The sequence below is a fragment of the Aspergillus tubingensis genome (genome assembly GCF_013340325.1).
Source record: "Aspergillus tubingensis WU-2223L DNA, scaffold_13, whole genome shotgun sequence".
In the NCBI taxonomy this organism is placed as follows: Eukaryota; Fungi; Ascomycota; class Eurotiomycetes; order Eurotiales; family Aspergillaceae; genus Aspergillus; species Aspergillus tubingensis.
The window spans coordinates 1,045,071-1,065,671 of NW_023336287.1; the positions used below are offsets into that span (position 1 = coordinate 1,045,071).

General features: G+C 49.6%; 4 protein-coding genes and 1 non-coding gene across 5 annotated transcripts; 3 read left to right on the forward strand and 2 right to left on the reverse strand.

The window, feature by feature from the left end:
- Positions 1-901: 901 nt before the first annotated feature.
- On the forward strand, positions 902-7,857 carry AtWU_10648 (vegetative incompatibility protein HET-E-1; the record flags this gene model as incomplete). Its single annotated transcript, XM_035505752.1, has 6 exons — positions 902-964; positions 1,172-1,356; positions 4,362-4,691; positions 4,747-6,367; positions 6,422-7,755; positions 7,818-7,857. The coding sequence occupies 6 exons, from the start codon at positions 902-904 to the stop codon at positions 7,855-7,857; spliced, it is 3,573 nt and encodes a 1,190-aa protein (XP_035361645.1).
- An 801-nt stretch (positions 7,858-8,658) lies between these two features.
- Positions 8,659-8,774, forward strand: AtWU_r54. The gene has a single exon (XR_004775237.1). It is a non-coding gene; the product is annotated as a 5S ribosomal RNA (ribosomal RNA).
- A 1,067-nt stretch (positions 8,775-9,841) lies between these two features.
- On the reverse strand, positions 9,842-11,011 carry AtWU_10649 (AT hook motif family protein; the record flags this gene model as incomplete). The annotated part of the gene is made up of 1 exon (XM_035505753.1): positions 9,842-11,011. One exon carries the CDS (start codon positions 11,009-11,011, stop codon positions 9,842-9,844), a length of 1,170 nt encoding a protein of 389 aa, XP_035361646.1.
- Positions 11,012-12,167: 1,156 nt separating this feature from the next.
- On the reverse strand, positions 12,168-13,168 carry AtWU_10650 (uncharacterized protein; the record flags this gene model as incomplete). The annotated part of the gene is made up of 3 exons (XM_035505754.1): positions 12,168-12,316; positions 12,381-12,823; positions 12,888-13,168. The coding sequence occupies 3 exons, from the start codon at positions 13,166-13,168 to the stop codon at positions 12,168-12,170; spliced, it is 873 nt and encodes a 290-aa protein (XP_035361647.1).
- A 1,188-nt stretch (positions 13,169-14,356) lies between these two features.
- On the forward strand, positions 14,357-19,873 carry AtWU_10651 (aureobasidin A1 biosynthesis complex; the record flags this gene model as incomplete). The annotated part of the gene is made up of 1 exon (XM_035505755.1): positions 14,357-19,873. One exon carries the CDS (start codon positions 14,357-14,359, stop codon positions 19,871-19,873), a length of 5,517 nt encoding a protein of 1,838 aa, XP_035361648.1.
- Between the last annotated feature and the right edge of the window lie 728 nt (positions 19,874-20,601).

Below are 20,601 nucleotides of genomic sequence, written 5' to 3' on the forward strand. Positions count from 1 at the left end.
GTTTGGGACGCGACCTCTGAATTCAAGTCTATGGTGCTAAGTCGGCAGTGACCCCAAGGTCCTCATTCAGTAAGCCACTAAGAAGCCTGACAGGTCCTCGTTGAGAACGAACTTTCATACCTAGCCGATAGGGCTAGACGTCGCGTATGTATCCCATTTCAGCTTATTAGCCTTCAGAGAGATAGGCTGATATATCCAGGATAGTTGAATCGCGCAATTTTTGTATCAAAATTTGCCGCTTCTCAGTCCAACCTCCAAGTATTTTGATTAATGAGAAGTCCCTACCTCTTTTTCTCAACAAAAGAAGCTTTCTCACAGCCGACATACCTCCCGTGGGACCCACTTCTCTGGCAAAATTTGAATGCAGTAGCCTTATTGCAGTGGGTCTTTCCATAGGGCTGAGGCCTCTAACTGATCGAACAGAGAGACATGCAGGTGCACTATAATTGCCGCATACCCGATAACCACTACTATCTCCACGGGCTGTTGTGGGCTCAAGCCTTTTCAAAACAGGTTTTTGCGTAAGCCTTGAGAGCCCTCTCCGGCAGTCTCAAATCCCGAACCCAGCCAATCGGAAACACGTCTTAAATGGTCGGAATCCTTTTGGACACTATATCCTCCCTATATCGCCGACCTTGTCTGTACCTTTGCCTGCGTCCATTGCAATGCCGCCTACTGAGGCCGCCAGCATGCCACCGGTCATCTCACACCGGCCTCTCATTCTAGTCCTCCACCAATGAAAATGGACGCGTTGAGTCTCCTCGAATCCCATTCGACTCATATTTCGTTTAGAATAGATTAATGCGTGGAGAATCCCAGCGAGCTTAGGGGTACGCTAAGATGCGCAGACCGGTTCTTTACGGCCTAAGCTCCGTGCCCGGGCTGGTTGTCGGAAACGGCCATGGCTGCCATCTTCCCATTCACGCCTCCCCTGCCTGCCCTCTGGAAGACTATGAATGCCCGCGTGAGCGGCAATCTCCCCCGTGCTCCTGTCTGATATTCTGCCAGATTGAACTCTCCACCCAGTTCTTTCGCTATGTTCGTTCCTCTGCTGCTGGCGGCGCTGCCGACTCTATTCCATGCCGCGCTCACCTATCGCGAGGCGGACATTCCTTCTCTTTTGAAGCTAGAAGATGTTATCGCCACAAGAATCTAAAAGATCCAATCCCAGGCACTCGAGACTATCCTCGCTGAAGCCGGCATCAATCCTGTTCGCCAGTGTTTGTACGTCAATGCTAGTAATGGCATTTACAATTTGGATTCCAACTTGGAGCTGGCCAAGCGGGTCAAGGCGGTTGGTATGAGTTTCTATCTGGATTTTCATCTGAGCGACCATGGGCGGATCCTAGCGGTCAGGTGAGTTGGTTTCCTTTGAGATATGGTAGTCCAGTCAAGGAGAAGCCTAAGCTAACTATATCGGGGATAACTGATGTTCGGGCATTCATGTAGGCTTACTCACGTGCCTGGCGCCCAGGCCAACCATACAAAGCACTCTTTGATATGATTTTAATACGTATATCTAGATAGCTAATATGACTATTCTCTTATTATTGTTTTCCTTTGAATCCGTTTAATTTTTTTCTTTTTATTTATATATTATGCTTGATATAAATTATATCTTAACAGGTTGTAAATCCAGGCTCTTTTATATAAAATTATGCAGGATTTTTATTATAGTTCTCAATTTTGTTTACATAGAATAAAATATCTACAGCTTCCATAAATCATAAAATAAATTAGGATTGAGATAGTTTAATGATAATGGCCAATATCAAGAGACCTGCCGGGACTTAGAGCATACTGGCTATGGATTGACCTCGATAACCCATGTATTAAAAACATTATGCATTCAGGGACTGGATTATTTTGCCACGGAACTGGGAGAGCGTCTCCGATATGCTCTTGGATTCCACGCGAAGTTTGAAAATGATCACAACCCCGTGGAGGTGTCAACGTGGTTGTGCGGGGGCACATTGAATCTCAAACTGGGAACAGTTACGGAGGTAGGATTTAATGCTCTGCATAATAGACTGTGCGTGGAAGTGCCGCATACAGAAAATTTCACCGAGGATCAGCGATCTTTTGAAAACAATAATGGGCTGCTCGTCGCATTTGAGACTCTCACTCATGCTCAGAACCCGTGGCCGACGAGATTGAATGATTGCTTAAAGATGGACCTATTTCTGCGCCATGCTGGAAGGTATGATATTGACCTAAAATGAAGGTTTATGCACTTTAAGGGTAGTGGTGCTACATACATTGTGAATTTGAAAAGCCGAGCAATCGGGCGAGAGAGGTAGTGGGCTGGAAATAAACACTAGGAGACATATCATATCAAGAGCTCACCATATCCTATCAAGCATATTTTCCAAGCCCTTGTAAGTAGCTTCCCCCTTAATTGAGTCTCATGAATTCCGCTGTGATAAAAGATCGATAGTACCCATAATGGGTTAGATATTATCAGAAGATCATGTACAATCTCGCGCTATAAACTAGGGAAGTTTGACCCATATTATCCCAATAATTGTCGTTAAGAAAGCGCTGGGTACACTAACATCGCTTCAGACTTTTCATTCCAGTCCGAATATTGGTGGGGTATGAAGCTGTAGCTGAGTGAGACGTCACCATGTGATCACAGAGCATGTGATCCGCTATTTTGTGAAAATTAATGTCTTCTCAGTCAATGCCTTAGGTCAATGGAGGGCTGGGTGTCAGGGCTTGGATTAATCTTCCAGGCTCTCTAGTATAATCATTAAGTCAATATAAAGGGCTTTTATGCCTGAGGCCTAACTCTACCAATCTATGACATCCAGGCCTGATTAAGGCCCGTATAGAAAATCATACTGATAGCCATTGCTAGAACGGGTAATGATACGAGAGAAAGCGAGAATACGGTGTCAATGATCGAGTATGGCATTAGGCCAGTCATTCACTAGTGGCGGGAGTGAATAGCACTCCCGCCTAGGCAGCCTATATAATAGGCTGCATAGATCCTCCTACGAATACTATCCTCGTCAGATCTTCATTTTTTCCCTGTGTCTATCAGTCAAGATACAAGAATATCGACGTTGAAGAAGGAAAAGACAGCGCTTGACCGACTATGGTTCCTAAGTAGTGGCCTCGAATCCTCATTGGTCAGATCGGGATGTGAGCGAATCATGTAATCATCGAACCGATTGTCATACATCGCGCTCTTAATGCGGTTAATCAGTGTCAGGATGAATGGTCTCTCTGAGTCATATATGTAATACTAGAATATATTTTACTTTCACGGCTTTGTCATCTAAGCGATCGAAATAGTATTGACATTTTCTCTTTTTAAATGTTGGTTTCTCAAAGCAATCGAGATGCCAGGTACCGGCGCACCTGAATTAAAGCGCAGATTCATGTAAAAAGCGTCTTTTGGATCTTATCACCCCACTCGCGACCCAGTGTAAGCTCCATGATAATATCAGCATCGTGCTCTGCTGGAACGATGAATGATACACTTGAGCGCGAAAATGACTCTCCCGCCTTTTCTTTCTTGTACAAAGTGCCTGATCTAAGCGCAGTTGCGAATAAAGGGCTTGGCAATGGTGGTAATACTTCATCAATACCCTTCTCAGTGAAGCCATTGATGCGCATGGAAGGTGTTGGAACCACCCTGATACCATTCTGCAGACAAACATGCCGCACATTATCTACCACATGTAACTCAACACCTGTCATTTTCTGTATGATATCCGAAGCACTGGGTTCTCCCAAATATATGATTAAGACAGGCTCCCCAGTAGGATCTGGAGGTACTGTCATCTGGACTGCGCGTGTTTTTAACATCGGTTCTCCCTCATCCATATCCGACTCGAAAGGGTCGGTGGTTCCTGCATCCCATAAATAGGTTATTAGGATCGGTTGAGAGGAAAATTTAAGTCAAAAGAAGGTAAGAAGGATAAGAATAAGAAACACATACACTTACCATCTCGTTCGGCACTTTGGGGCATTTTATTAACCCTTAAGTCAAGAATCGATTTTCGCAGGACGATATCTTTGGGGCTATGCAAGGGCGTTGTATTCTGGACTGGTGACGAAGCAACGCTCTTATGAGAAATCGTTGTCAAAATTGTATGAACAGAAGTCGCACCATCTGGGAACCAACTCAGATTTGCGCTAGTCAGAAAAACGAAGGTGGGGTAGACGGTTTTACCCCACTTGCGATATCCTGGCCGGCAACTTCCCTAACACGAAGATCCATCACCAACAATCCAGGCGCTAGGCCCATTTTTCTTCTAGGACATGGCAGAATTAGGTGTGGCCGCCAGTGTTATAGCAGTCATTCAGTTGACTAGCCAAATAGTCTTGTTACTTGGTCAGTACGGTAATAGGGTGAAAAGCGCGAGAGATGACATCAGTCGACTACATAACCAGCTCCACTCTGTGGCCGAGATCTCCAAAGCTGCCCAACAGCTCCTCGAAGAACAGAATAACGAGAGACTAAAGACGTCTCACAAGTTACATGTCCATTTCCGAGATATTCAAGCACGGCTTCAGGAACTCGAGCGCGAATTCAACCGGAGTGGGACACAGACGGCTATCGGTCGTATCCGATATCATGCGTTCACATGGCCATTCAAAGCAGGGAAGATAGAAAAATTGACTGGAGACCTTGAAAGATGCACACAAGCCATATCGACAGCTTTGCAGATCGACCAAGCGTATGTATTTGGCAATTGACTATTTGTAGCACTTGCTCACCTGGCATTTATTTAGAAACCTTCTTCTACAACTCGATAGCAACACATCTCTTCTTGATCAAAATATTATCGTTGGGAACCTTCAAGTTGCCGAGGGGGCCGGCTTTGATTCCCATGCAGAAGCACACAATCCTACATGCCACCCGCAGACTCGAGTCGATATTCTACAGAAAATATCTCAATGGAGCGAGGATTTCCGTGCTGATCCCATGCTGTTGCTGAGTGGAAAGGCTGGCACAGGAAAGTCGACAATAGCCCGTACTGCTGCTCGTTCTTTTGCGACGCTCGGTATTCTCGCTGCTAGCTTCTTCTTCAGAAGAGGCGAAGGCGATCGAGGTAAAGCACTTAGACTTGTTACTACGATTACCACACAGCTTGTAGAAAATCAACCCGCCCTAGTGCCATATGTCAAGGATGCTGTCAGAATGGATCCCAGGATCACTCAGAAGTCGATACGAGAACAATTCAACAAACTGATTCTCGACCCATTATCGAAGGCCCACACCGTAGAGAATCAGCCATCACTCATCATCGTTGTTGATGCGTTGGATGAGTGTAACGACGAAGACGATATCAAACTTTTGATTGAACTATTCTGCAGTCCAAGAACCACGCGAAATTTGCGACTACGATTTTTAACCACCAGCAGACTCGAGCTGCCGATTCGTCTCGGATTGAACACTGTTAATGGGGCATATCGAGACTTGACCCTTGACGAAGTTCCTTCCCATGTCATTAAGAATGACATAAAGATTTTTCTGGAGTACGAGTTCAAAAAAATTCGGAATCAGTTTAATGCTTCCGTAATTGAGGAACGAAGACTTTCAGCAAGTTGGCCTGTCCCTTCTGATATTCACAGTATCGTGGACATGGCCGATCCTCTTTTTATCGTTGCTGCGACTGTGTGCCGCTTCCTTGCAGATCGAAAAACCGGGAGCCCGCAGGGAAAACTTAACATGATTCTGGAACACAAAACAAAAAGTCTTGGTACTAAACTTGAGGCTACATATCTCCCTATCTTAGAGCACCAGCTCGCTGGATTATCCATTCACGAAAGATATACAACGATTGAGCATGTTCGAAGTATTGTTGGCTCGATGATTCTTCTCGCAAACCCGCTCTCCACGCATGCTTTAGCGGCGCTCCTAGACATATCTCAAGTCATTATCGATGATAGACTCGATCTGCTTCACTCGGTTCTGGTTATCCCCATGACACCTAACTCTCCTGTGCGCCTATTCCACCTTTCTTTTCGCGACTTTCTTCTGGATTCCGAAAATCAGGTTCACAATCCCTTTTTGGTAGACCAGAAGCAAGTTCACCAAAAGCTAGCCACACACTGCCTCCGGGTAATGAACGACCGCCTTTCAAAAGACAGTTGTGAATTGAAATGGGCGGGAGCATCCCGCTCAGGAATCGACCCCAACCTAATAAAAGAACGCTTTCCCGCTGAACTTCAATACGCTTGCCTTTTTTGGACGTACCACCTCAAGGAAGGATGCCAATATATCTGCGACATTACCCTGGTCCATAAATTCCTTCTTGATCATTTTCTCCATTGGGTCGAGGCTTTGAGCATTCTGGGTAGGATCTCAGAAGGCATCTCCTGTATAGAGACATTACTGTCTTTGCTCGAAGTAAGTTTTTACTGGCCCGATTGCACAGCACATAAGCTGACATATAAGCGGCAGACAGAAAGAGATGCCACACTGAAAAATTTTGTAACTGATTCTCGCCACTTTTTGCTTGCATACGCATCGGCAATCAACTTAGCGCCGTTGCAGGTGTACTTTTCAGCCCTCATATTTGCCCCAGAAACAAGCGTTGTGAAACAATCGTTCTTGAGAGAGCATCCTAACTGGATTTCCATTCTTCCTAATGGAGCTGACAGTGGATGGAGCCAATATGAATTGACCCTTGACAGACACAAAGACTCAGTGACCTCGGTCAATTTCTCCCACGACTCGAACTTCATTTTGTCTGGGTCTAAGGACAGAATGGTCCGAATTTGGTCGGCTAGGTCTGGTGAGCTGCATCGTACACTCAAGGGCCACGGAAAACCTGTCAGGTCGGTTGTTTTTTCGCATAATTCAGAACTTGTTGCTTCAGCTTCAGATGACCAGACGGCTCGGATCTGGTCGACCGCGACGGGCGAACTACGGAGAATACTTCAGCACAGCGATGTCGTCTTATCAGCCGTATTTTCACATGACTCGAAACTTGTTGTATCAGCCTCCAATGACAGTTTGGTTCGAATTTGGTCTGCCGATACAGGTGAGCTGCAAAAAGTGTTGGAGGGGCACCAGGACACTGTTAATTCAGTCGCATTTTCACACAACTCGGAGCTCATTGCATCTGCTTCAGATGACAAGACAATTCGCATCTGGTCGACTAGTACAGGCGAGCCGCAGCGCATCCTTAATGGCCATAACAGCCTTGTAACGTCAGTTGTATTTTCGCATGACTCAAAGATTATCGCATCGGGTTCATACGATTGTACAGTTCGACTCTGGACAGCCGATACTGGTGATCTCGCATTTACATTAAATGGTCATAAAGGAGCTGTTACCTCAGTAACACTCTCGCGTGACTCTACGTTCCTCACTTCGGCTTCACTCGATATGTCAATACGGGTCTGGTCGACACGTACCAATGAGTTGCAGCAGGCACTTCTTGGGCATCATCGAGGTGTGACCTCAGTCTCATTATCGAACGAGTCGAATCGCATTGCATCGGCCTCAGATGACAAAACAGTTCGCATCTGGTCGATTGATACATTCAATATTCATCAGGCGCTTGAGGACCAAAACGGAAGTGGTACCCAGAAGAATTTGTCATACGAATATGGCTCCTTGGAACCCCATAAGGAAACCTTTGAAATACGCACATTAAATGATACACGAAACTACGATACCGAAGAACGTCACGGTAATCTGGAAGTTAACATCGGTTTTTTAAGTGAACGAGTTCCTTTTTCTCGCCAAGATCTAGAAACTTTAGGTCATTTAGGATTCCTTGCAAGGAGGTATGGTGAAATGTGTGAAAAGGGCCCAAACCCTTTTGAAAACAACGACTGCGTGGGTCCAGGAATAAGCAAAGACAAGCGGTGGATAACCTGGCATGGTAGTAATTTACTTTGGCTCCCAGAAGAGTTCAGACCATGGTGCTCGGCCGTATTGGGATCTTCAATTGTAATGGGGTGCGATTCACGAAAGGTCTATCTTATAAAGATAACTGAGAAGACGAGGCAATAAATTGACGGTTCTCCTCACTACCACATATGATTTTCAAACCTACGCTCATAAATATTGTAGCTGGAAAAACGCCTCACGAACCAGAATTGGTCCATCCCGCTGCGGAAACTTCACCCCCATCGACCACCCAGAACTCGTATATTATTTAGTACAATTATCTTGGGGATAGCTACAGAATACACTTTTTTACACCTCTCCAGTCCTATAGATGATATCCTAATTGGTAGACTGTGTAATAACAGATATTATGGCAGGTTTTCCGAGTAAATTCTTATCCTAAAGGGGGTCATACGAGTGGATTTGACTAGACCTGGCAGTTTGGATGGGTTGGATTTGGGTTTGAACTTTTGGCCCAAGGGTTTATGGATTGGCCTATTCTTAGTCTAACCTATTAAATTTTTTTATGTTTTATCAGGCAAAAATCCATACACCATACCAACTTTTAATAATGCTAACAACTAATCACAGTGGAACCAGAAAGTTAAGGGATTTATCTGAATATCCCTTATAGGTAGACCAACAACACTGGGAGGGCCACTGCGGTGATCGCGGGACGGAGGGTGAGAATCACCGCCGCCCCCCCAGCTTCTCACCCCTCATCGCGCGACAATAAAAGCAGCTCTCAATAAGTACTTCATAGCTTATATTCATTCCTCAGGAGACAGTGAGCACATACGACCACAGGGTGTGGAGAACAGGGCTTCCCGTCCGCTCAGCCGTACTTAAGCCACACGCCGGGAGGTTAGTAGTTGGGTGGGTGACCACCAGCGAATCCCTTCTTTTGTATGTTTTTGTTCTTTCTTTCTATTTACATGGGCATGACTATACTTTTGCATCGTAGGGCTACATAGGGCGAATGTGGGTGATATAAATAGTCTGCAGCGGATGGCTACACTGGATGATGTCTGGCTATCTTAACTCTACCCGTCTGCCTCGTGCATTCCGTCGGCCAGCGATTTTAAGGACCTACCGTAATAAACAAGACGAGGCGACATTGGTGTAGTAGGGTCCAGGGACGTCCGTCGAATTATTTTTGCACGGGAATGTAGCTAGAGGGATTGGTGCCTATGTCGACATAGAATTTCTAAACAAAGACCCTTCCTAAGAGCGCCCGAAGTAGGACGTGAAAAGGGACTCGCAGTTGAACAAGCCTGAAGTTTCTTTAACGTTGGACACATTCTTCGTAGAGGTGCTGCTAATGCTGCCAATGTTGGTGGTAAATTATATGTGGAGATTGATGCTTGATAGTAGCACTGCTGATAATAACACTTCATATACGTCTCTACGAAGTCAGGGCATCCTTACAGCCTTCATCATTTTACCTTTCTTTCTATCCATAAGAGTACGGACACGTACCAAGGATGGAGTCAATAATAGCACACACATTGTCGACCAAGGTCTGAGAAGTACAGTCATTGATTCAACAAAATGCAATGCCCGTGGGACATAAATAGCAACATCAATGCGTCTAAGAAGATATCGTTAACGCTATATCTTCTATAGGGCTATTGTCATTGATCTGGGGGAGCACGAATCTTGACTGTTTTTCCTCTCTACTGTGGTGGACTGTTACTGTAGCGGAGCGGATGTATCCCTTCCTCCAAGCCCAACTACTTAAGGGAATATAGTTAACGAGTGGAAACTAAACCTCGTCACATAGGCAGACCTGAAAGCTCTCTCTTCTTATATATTGGTAATGTAAACTTCTTCACGAATGGACAGCTAGGTACCAGACGTTGAGCTGGCTGGATAAAGACACTTTTTAAAAAATGACATTCAATCTATCAGACTAGGGGCTATTGCCGTACATACTACGTAACCTATCATTTTATCAATGCTCATCCCAGAAGGCTATGCTCACTGCCATCTACTAACTCGTGCATATTCATATGCTTCCTCTGAATAGTCCTCCCATTTCTCACCACTTGGACATGGATCATCAGACACCTTCCGTGCAGTAAAAGTTATCCCAGAGCCAACACAGGGAAACACAGCCTCTGCAGTGAAGGCGGCGAATTTTTCATCCCTAAACTTGATAGTGCCGTACTCTGGTTTGAAGAAGATCTGACCTTCTCCAGTTTCACGGCATCTGAGCTTTAACCGGTACGTGTAGGGTTCGCTCGTCTTCTCTGCTTTTGCTTTCTTCAACGGCCTGCTATGTTTCTGGGCGATTGTCTTTCTCTTAGTTCTTTTTCCAATCTTTTCATGATCGTCGCCAATCTGCTCTTCGTCGGTCTCAGTCATATGCTCCTCATATATGACCATAACGCCTATCACTACACCAAAATTGAATGTAGCGTGAAACTTCCCCTTTTGTTCCGTGTTCACAATTTCAAGTACCATGTCCCTTGCTAGACTTGGCCATCCATTCTCGATCTCGTGACAGTCAACGATATAACTTCCTACCGGCCATTTATTCCTTGCCGCAGCGCCCTTCATCCGTCCGAGAGTCGCAAGGTAGTCGGCATGCATTTTCGCGCGTTCGTTTTCTCTCCTCTGTTCCCGAGCCTGAATCTCAGTCCTTTCCTTATTCGCATGTTCCTTTGCTGCTTCCCGAACAGCAGACTTATCCCATCCCAAGAATATTGTCTGTGTCTCCGGCCCCACACCAGTATCATGATGCAAGCCCGCCACCTGATCAGCAGCTTCACGCAAGCGCCCTGGACGATACTCGCTATATCGAGGAAAGGAAACCTCGACGACAGTGCTTGTCCTCGTCTGGTATAAATCCGGCCCCCCAGCTCTTATGAAGAACTTCTTTATTACCCACTCAGGGTTGGAAGACAGCACCTCGATATCACTTGCAGCAATCCATTCCTGATGTAGCTGCTCCTCTAAGGTCAGGATGTGTACGGGCACTTTGTCGCACTTGCCTTCTTGGAGGACTTTCTTCATCAGCTGCGTTCTGTTGCCTGTTAGATGGTCTTCCTCGAAAGGCACTCCATAGTGTTGTAGTTGGCTGCGGACAAAATCGGTGCGGTCTCGCAGGATCTTTTGACCTTCGCGGCTGAGCTTGGGTAGAAACATCCTTCGGAGAGAGGAACTATCTACTCATTGATTGACCCCGCGTGTAGTGCGGAACCGGCCGAATGAAGAAGTGAAACCATCACGGGTGACGGCGTTGCCATAGGACATGGTGGGCTGTGTGAGCTGGTCTGGTGGGGGTTTCGGATGTCTCCAGGTGTTTTCAATAGATTGATTAGATATGGTTTGTCTGAAAGGCGCGAGGTTTTAAAAAGAGAGGGAGAAAGTGGACGGAGGTTGCTTCCGCCACATACAGCGTAGCCCGGAGAGGAGGGGGGTGATGATGCAGTCTGAAGTAATGCGACCATCAGCTACCATTCTTGTAAAGAGTTATGTCACGCAATAAATAATCAGCGCAGACATCTCTATTCACGAAGGTCTCCAGTCAGGAATCAATGGCTCGACGCAAGTAGCACGTACAGACACCAAGTTCAGATAAGCTGCGCACTCATCATTGCACCCCGAATACTGCCTTGAGAAGGACGAATGACTGGGACAATTATATAACCGCAAGGCTTTATTACGCTAGTATTTAAATAAACATAACTATTCGCTTGAATTTCATCAATATGTCGAGAGATTGAGTGCGGTCTGACCTAACATGAGGATGTCGAGGTCACACATTTTCTGGTCCGGAGGTGAAAGTTCCGGCCAGCTGACGAAATGCTCGATGTGAAAGGTGCTGGGGCACCGTCAAGCATTCGAGATGATTCGCGCCATAAGTCAATAAGGCACGCCTCAGCTACACACTGACAGCTTTGGTTCTGTTTGTCTTTCCGACGATCGAACCCCTTCTGACCCTTGTGAATTAACATTATTCAGTGCAATGTGCGCATGACTGAGGATAACCCTGCTTTGCTCATTCTATGACAAGTTTCATGGTTGTTTCAAAGGATTGGAAAGGAGAGACAGAATCATTCCTAAAAGGGCAATTGCTACTTAGCGACTGCTAGCATTCTATTCTAGGTCACGCGGCTTGTGTGGAATGAACGTGTGATGAACGCTAAAAATAAACATACCAAATTAATCAGAAAAAATCGCCAGATCTCTGGACTTGCAGCAGGGGCCAATCCCAAAGTTCATCGTTGCAACGAAAGTCGCCTCCCGCGACAGAACAAGGCTATAGGCACTCTATAACGTGTGAAGTGACAGCCAGACCTTACGCAGCCTCGGCAACCGGGGTTCCCATGCGTCCCTCCTCAGCCAGTTTCTCCTTGTTCATGGTGTCAGGGCGGGCATCGTTGGGCTCAGAGGAGCGTTTCTCTACAATGGTGGTCTCGTCCGAATTCCTCGTGCGGGCAGCCTCTTCTAAAAGGTGTCAGCGTGTATTCGTCAAAAGAATGACACATCACATTAAAACGACGCGACTTACCAGGTTGAGGCTCCTTGGGCGGGGGGCAGTAAAAGCCGACAGCGAGGCAGATAATCATAAGGAAAATTTCCTCGAGGACGCCCATGCATAGATTGACCGTGGGGTTGGGCTCGAACAGGTTGAACTTCTCGATATTCGTGAAGTCACCCAAGCAGCCGTAGATGGTGCGCACAATAAGCAGTGGCGCACATGCGTATACTGAGTACAGGATGATCCTCTCGTTGCGAGGCATCTCGTTACGGTAGATGGTCAGGTACCCCATAATGGCCAGTAGGAGACCCAAGCAACCGACGAACATGCCCAGTGCGGCTTGGAGCATAGCGGGGATGGTGTAGGTGTCGAGGGCTTTGATAGCGCCGGCAATACCAAGGGCCAGACCGACCAAGCTGACGATGCTGACAAAGATGAAGATCCATTTGGAGAGCTTGTTGATCGAGGCGTTTCTGAACGAGACATGCCTACGTCAGTCTCAAGTCACGCATAGGTGAATATCAGGTTGCGACTTACACTCTTTGCAGCAAACCCACGGCAGCCAGGGTTAGCGGCGCGATACCCAACAAATCGCATGTGATCTTTGTGGTGATCACATCGATCGAGTCGTCAGTGATGCTGATGAGCTGACATACAGCGCCGGCGATTCGGAGACAGGCGAGGATAATGAGAAATCTCCAGCATGAGGCTACGGCCTTCATACCTTGCTGATAACACAAAAGAATGGCGAGGAAGAGGCAGGGCACGAAGGCGATGAGCTGCAACAATGCGATACCATCTTCATAGCGAAACGTCATCTTGGATTGAGGTGGGCCGGAGCGGCGAATACGGCGGGCAGATGGCTATTTTGCGGGGCGATTGTAATCTAGATTGTAAGGTTAGGGCAGGTATTGAAGGCCCTTAAAAACTGGTATGATCCGATGGAATGTATTGGAAGGATAGGATATAACGATGCGAAGATAATAAATAAATGAAGCCAACGTCCCGGGGTAAAATAAGAGAGCGGACTCCCGTGGTGGCGCAGGTATATGATGAAAAGATTGCAATGTGTTCGGGCTGTGCACTCGAATATAGATGATGGGTGAGGCATTCTATGACAATTTGAGGGCTTCGGGCATCTCCATGTGGAACAAACTTAACATCGAGCATACCGTATTAGGAATAGGTTCAAGATGTGGCGGCCGTGGATAGCTGCCGGCGAGTCTATTTCCTATTGGGTTTAGTCCCCTGAGATCTCCTTTGGTGGGTCATCTTGTGCCGCTAACCCTGTTCCGTCACGCTTTCCTTCCTTTTACCGGAACTTCGAGCTGTCCATTTTGGGTAACATTTCCCCATCCCCCATAACTCTTGTCCGGTAATCCTCCATTTTCATACGTCCAAAGCACTCTCTTACCTCGCACTCGATGCTAAATTGAGTATACGGACTACGTCGTTCGCAAAGCCACACGATCTACGTAGCTAGCCCACCCTTAAGGCTTGTTCGTCATGGCTGAAGCATTGCCCCTAAAAGTTGCGGTCACCTGATCTCACGAGCTGCCCACTAGCCCTCATTAGTGAGATTAAGCCTACTAGAAACACGTGCAATTACCGTCTCCTTCCTTTGAACAAACAAGCCTAATATCTTACTGGGGGCCACTTCTAGAAACCTGCGTTATCCACCCTACTTTGTCGTTTTCCAGCGGGACTAGCACTCTTCATGATCGTTACTACATCCAGACAATGTCAGTCCGGAGGATCATGAACTAGAATTGGGTATCTTCGTGTAGCGATCCTCCAGGAACACTGCTGACACCATAATGGCATTTCCTCTATATATAAAGGACAACAAGGCAGGATGCCTGCTTTGTGGGGATGAACATGTTTTGAATACCCATTATCTCGGCGTTTCCTCACTTTGGCCTTCTCATTCTTTACACGTCTAGCCGGCTTTTGTCTTATTTCACTCCTTTCACCACCCCAACAACATAAGAGATCAGTTTATCACAATGACCGAGACAGAGCAACGTCAGCTCGCATATTGGAAGGAGCAGCTTGAGGGAAACCAGCCCGCGGAGCTCCTCTGCGACAAGCCCCGGTCGGCCATCTCCTCTGGCAAGGCGCAGGTCCACCACTTCACCCCCAATGACCAGCTTTACCGGGAGCTCCAGACCTTTTGCCAGACACACCAGTTCACCCCCTTTGTGGTGCTCCTCGCCGCTTTCAGGGCAACACACTACCGCCTCACCGGAGTCGACGATGCCACCATTGGCACCCCCATCCTCAGCAACACCAACATCCTATGCATTCGCACCACTGTCGAGCCAGAGGACTCCTTTTATGCGCTCGTTCAACAGGTCCAGCAGACCACCAGCACGGCATCTAACCACCAGGATGTTGCCTTCCAGAAGATCGTCTCGGAGCTGCGTCCTGGTGCCGCCGACCGGTCTCGTAACCCGCTTGTTCAGACGATATTTGCAGTTCACTCGTCAGAAGATGCCAACAGCCTACAGCTCGACAGTATGAAGGCAGCCACGTCCAAGTATGACATTGAACTCCATCTAGTCCAAAAGTCTCAGCGTATGAGCGGTCACATCATCTTCTCGGATGATCTGTTTGAAGCTTCGTCCATCCGCCTCTTCGAGTCCGTCTTCACTGAGGTCCTCGGCCGTGGCGTCAAGACACCCGAGGCCTTCGTCTCAACAATGCCTCTTACCCAGGGCCTCTCCGCACTAGCCGATATGGGCCTCACAGATGTTGCGCGCACCGATTACCCGCGCGAGTCCAGCGTCGTCGAACTTTTCCGGAGACAGGTCTCTCTCAACCCTAACGCCGTTGCCGTCAAGAATGCATACTCGTCTTCTCAACTCACGTACGCGGAACTCGACCGGCAATCGGACCGGCTCGCCCACTGGCTGGTCCAGCGTGGGATCGCCCCAGAGACTATGGTCGCAGTGCTGGCACCGCGGTCGTGCGAGACAATTATGGCTTTGTTGGCCATTCTCAAGGCTAATCTGGCCTATTTGCCTCTCGACGTCAACGTTCCCGTTGGCCGCCTCGAGAGCATCCTCTCTGCGGTCGATGGAGACAAGCTCGTCCTTCTCGGTGCCGGCGTCGCGCCTCCCGCTCTGCAGCTCAAGGACGTGAGCTTCCGCCACATTGCCCAGGCCCTAGACGAGCAAGGCCAGCACTTTTCTGGCGCTCTGCCGACTCCCACGGCTTCTAGCCTCGCATACGTCATGTTCACGTCCGGGTCAACGGGCAAGCCCAAGGGTGTCCAAGTGGAGCACCGCGGCATCGTGCGCCTGGTGCGCGAGACCAATGTGGCCTCCAAGGCGCAGTCAAGTGGCAACATTGCGCACGTTGCCAACCTGGCCTTTGACGCCGCGACGTGGGAGATCTACGCCGCGCTGCTCAACGGCGGTACGATCATCTGCATTGACTACATGACGGTCATCGACCCGGTGACCCTGGGACAGGTGCTGCAGCGGGAGGCCGTGCGGTCCTGCATGCTCACGCCTGCCCTCCTCAAGCAGTGCCTCGCCAATGCCCCATATGCTCTTTCTGGTCTGGAACTACTCTTCGCTGCCGGAGACCGTCTCGATCCTCGCGATGCTGCCCAAGCCCAGAGCATTATCAAGGGTGACCTCGTTAACGCTTACGGTCCCACCGAGAACACCACCTTCAGCACCATCTACAAAGTCCCGGCCAAAGAGAAGTGTGTCAATGGCATGCCCATCGGCGTGGCCATCAGCAACTCGGGCGCTTTCATCATGGATCCCGAGCAGCGCCTCGTTCCTCCTGGAGTCATGGGTGAGCTCATCGTCACTGGTGACGGTCTTGCCCGTGGATACACCGATTCGAGGCTCAACAAGAACCGCTTCGTGCAGGTGATTATCAACGGTGAGTCTGTCCGCGCCTACCGCACCGGTGACCGAGTGCGCCACCGTCCTTCGGACGGCATGATCGAATTTTTTGGCCGTATGGACTTCCAGGTCAAGATCCGTGGTCACCGCGTTGAGCTGCCCGAGATCGAGCATGCTCTCCTGCGTAACGAGTCTGTAAGCGATGCTGTGACTCTGGTGCACCAACCCGAGGGCGAGCCGGCGGATCTTGTTAGCTTTGTCACTGTCCAAGGTAATATCGCGGATGCCGCCGCTCAGGAGGACTCCCAGAACCAGAAGGACGCCGGCGACAACAGCCGACTTGAGAACCAGGTCGAGACTTGGAAGGATCTCTTCGAGACTGGCACCTATGCGGACATCAACAGAATTGACACCACCAAGGTCGGTAGAGACTTCATGGGTTGGACGTCCATGTACGACGGCAAGCTCATCGACACCGCCGAGATGAACGAGTGGCTGGATGACACCATACACCACATGTACCGTAATGGCGGACACCCACGCAATGTCCTAGAGATCGGAACCGGAACGGGTATGATCTTGTTTAATCTCATCGACAACCTGAACAGCTATGTCGGGCTTGACCCGTCTGCGTCTGCCGCTGCTTTTGTCCACAAGATGGCCCAAGCCAGGCCGTCCCTGGCTGGCAAGGTCGATGTGCGCGTCGGCACAGCCATCGACGTCGACTCCCTGGGCGAGCTTAACCATCCAGACATGGTGGTGATTAACTCGGTGGCCCAGTACTTCCCCACACAAGAGTACATCTCCTCCGTAGTGGACAAGTTGCTGGCTATTGATGGCGTGGAGCGCATCTACTTTGGCGACATGCGCTCCTGGGCCACCTACCGCGAGTTCTGCACGACTAGGGCTCTGCATCAATTAGGCTCCTCTGCCACCAAGGAAGCAGTGCGACACGAGCTGACGAAGGCGGAGGCAGAGGAGGAAGAGTTGCTCGCCGACCCGGCCTTTTTCACCGACTTAACGAGCCGCCTCCCGGAGATTGTCGAGCATGTCGAGATCCTCCCCAAGCGCATGAAGGCCACCAACGAGCTGAGCTGCTACCGTTTCGCAGCTGTCATCCACAAGCGCCAGGACGGTAAGCCCAAGGCTATCCGGGAGATCAGCGAGGGCGCCTGGGTCGATTTCAAGGCCAAGCAGCTGGATCGTGCTGGCTTGTTAGCCCTCCTGCAGACGTCCTCGACCGCCTCTACGGTTGCCGTGAGCAACGTGCCCTACAGCAAGACCATTCTCGAACGCCACATCGTCGACTCGCTTGACGACAAGACTGAGGGGGGAGCCGACTGGCTCACCTCACAGCGTGAGGCTGCCAGCCGTTGTCCAGCCCTGTCAGCTTTGGACCTAGCTGAGCTGGCTGAACAGGCTGGCTTCAAAGTCGAGCTGAGCTGGGCGCGCCAGCGTTCCCTTCGCGGCGGTCTTGACGCCGTCTTCCACCGCGTCGAGGGTCTGCGCCCCTTGTTCCGCTTCCCGACTGAGCACGAGGGCCGGTCCAGAGATTCTCTGACCAACAGCCCCCTGCGCCGTCAAGAGGCTGAGGTGGTTGAGGCTCTGCTGAAGAAGGCGCTACAGGCCTCACTGCCCAAGTACATGATCCCTGCACGTATCGCCGTGCTGGACAAGATGCCCATCAACGCCAACGGCAAGGTGGACCGTAAGGAGTTGGCTAGACTGGCGAGCGTGTTTGGCAAGGCGACCAAGACCTCTCGCCAGATCGTTGAGCCACGCACAGATCTGGAGCGTGCCGTGTGCGAAGAGCTGTCCAGCGTGCTGAACGTCGATGCCGTTGGCATTACCGACAATTTCTTCGACCTTGGCGGCCACTCGCTCATGGCCCCGCGTATTGCCGCACGCATCAACCAGCGCCTGAATGCAACTATCCTCCTTCGTGACGTCTTTGCCTATCCCGTGGTTGCTGACCTAGCCAAGAGAATTGGCGAGTTGGTGGGCGATTCATCCCAGAATAAGCTGGACCAGGACTCCGGCGAAGACGAGGACATTGAGATAGAAGACGAAGAGGAGCTACTGACCATGTCGCTGGCCACCAAACTTCGACACTTCAACTCTATTGCCCGTCCGCAGTGCGTCAAGTCGCTAGGTATCGCCAGCGAGGACATCGAGGAGGTTCTGCCCGCCACCGGTGTCCAGACACGCATGCTCGTCTTCGTCGAGGAGGCCGAGGAGATGAACATCACCAAGCCCTGCATCGAGCACTTTGTTTACCATGTGCCCGACGAGCTCGACCCCGCCCGCCTTGAGCAGGCCATCGTCGATGTCACCAAGCGCCATGACGCCTTCCGCACCGTCTGGGTCCAGGTCGACCACCCCCTGAGCCCCTACGCCCAGTGCATCCTCAACCCTGCGCACCCCCGTGCCCAGCTGCCCATGGTCCAAAGCGTCGTGCACGAGTACGACACCAGCCCGGACAGCCTCTGGGAGCAGACCATCGGCAACGCCCAGCGCAGCGCCGAGGAGTACATCCGTCTAGACCGCCCCGGTGCCGTTGTTAACGTCGTGCGCTCGGCCGACAACAAGCACCACGTCATCATCTTCTCCCTTTTCCATCTCATCTACGACGGCATGTCTTTCGACTTCCTCCGCCGCTCGTTCGCCCAGGCGTACGAGGGCGTTCCTCCCAGCAACCTGCCCGCGGTCGGCATGCGACTCCCCGTCGAGAAGCACTACAGCACCGACTGGCTCGCTACCAGCATGTACTGGATGCAGCGTCTCGCCGGTGTGGCCCCCTTCAAGGCTGGCCAGACAGTGCTCAAGGGTGTCGTTCCTGGACCATTCACCTCGCTCCGCACCACCCAGGACACCGCCTGTGAGATCCTCGAGTCCTCCATCAGCCTGAACGAGCTCTTCTCCCTTTGCAAGGTCGCCAAATTCCCCTCGCCCATGGCCATTGTTCAGGGTGCCTGGGCCATGACCCTTGCGCAGAGTCTCATCAAGGCCAACAGTGCTGGCCAGGAGCCGTCCGCCGCCAACCTCGACGTGCAATTCGGCAGCGTCTTCCACGGCCGCCACAGCCCCGAGGCCCTCCGCTGCGTAGCCCTAATGCTAGACGTCCTCCCCACCCGCATCGTTTTCTCAGACGCGTACAAGAGCGAGGCAAACGGCGGGCCCAAGAAGCGCACGCACCGCCAGATCTGCCAGGAGCTGTTCACCCAATACGTCGACTCCCTGGAGTACTCGGAGATGCCCTGCCCCACCATCGACTTTGCCAAGCTGACGCGTCGCTTCGACAACACTATCATCCTGCAGGCCTACCCCAAGGAGGAGGTCGAGGTCGATGCCAGCGGCCTCCCCAAGACTAACATGAAGACTTTGCCCGGCTTCACCCGCGAGGAAAACCTGCAGGCTCCCTGGAAGGAGACCAACCACGGCTACCCGATCTTGATGGAGCTCTGGCCCGGACGTGATAACGAGGACGAGAAGTTCCGTCTGCGCTGCACGTATAACAACCGCTGGCCGGGTTACGAGTTCATGACCCAGGAGTGGGCGCAGGGTTTGCTGGTGACTCTGAACCACTCGCTTGATCAGATCTTGCATAACCCTGATGGAGTGTTTGATCCTGTGAGACTTGTCGAAGAGAGACAGCAGTAGATGTTTATAATGAGTGGTGGATTGGGATGATGCTATCTCTGAGATAGATAGCTTGTATATAATTTGGAGGCTTGGTTTCGCTGTTTGGGTTTTGGGACTGATTGTTTTGTCTTATTTTTCTTTTTCTTTTTTTGGTGATGATACTATTCCTTCCTCTTGTTGTATTTGTTTTTCTCTTCATCTTGTTTAAAGTTTCTTGGTCTCGACTATTGTCTTACTTTATTTCTAGTCCAATTCGATATTCACTGTTTAATTTCATCTTTGAAGAGTTCAAAGTGTTGTTGTGGTACTTACAGACTTCTTTACTGCGGTAATAGTTATTTTCTTCTGAGAAACCATAAGAGATTCACCGAGAGAGAATACTTTCTGGATTATTTAACATTCTGAAGAAATTGAGAAACATTATGATCCAATTTGTTCATTGATGCGTCTGCTATAGATCATAGATGATTTATGTATCCAAAGTGTAAACCACAGTGCATTCCACAGATGCTATATCTCTGATGTACTCACCGTACCCCTATACCCATATTTCAGGGAGACTACGACTTATGAGACTTGACCATTTACAAAACACCTGAAAAAGTACTTCCAGATAAGGTGATTTCGTTGACTTTTCATTAGTGACAGGATATATATAAATATACTTGCCTAACCCCATATGTCCAGTAAATGCTCTATATGCAGTGTATCACTGTATTAAATATCTACATTAGAATGATATGCTT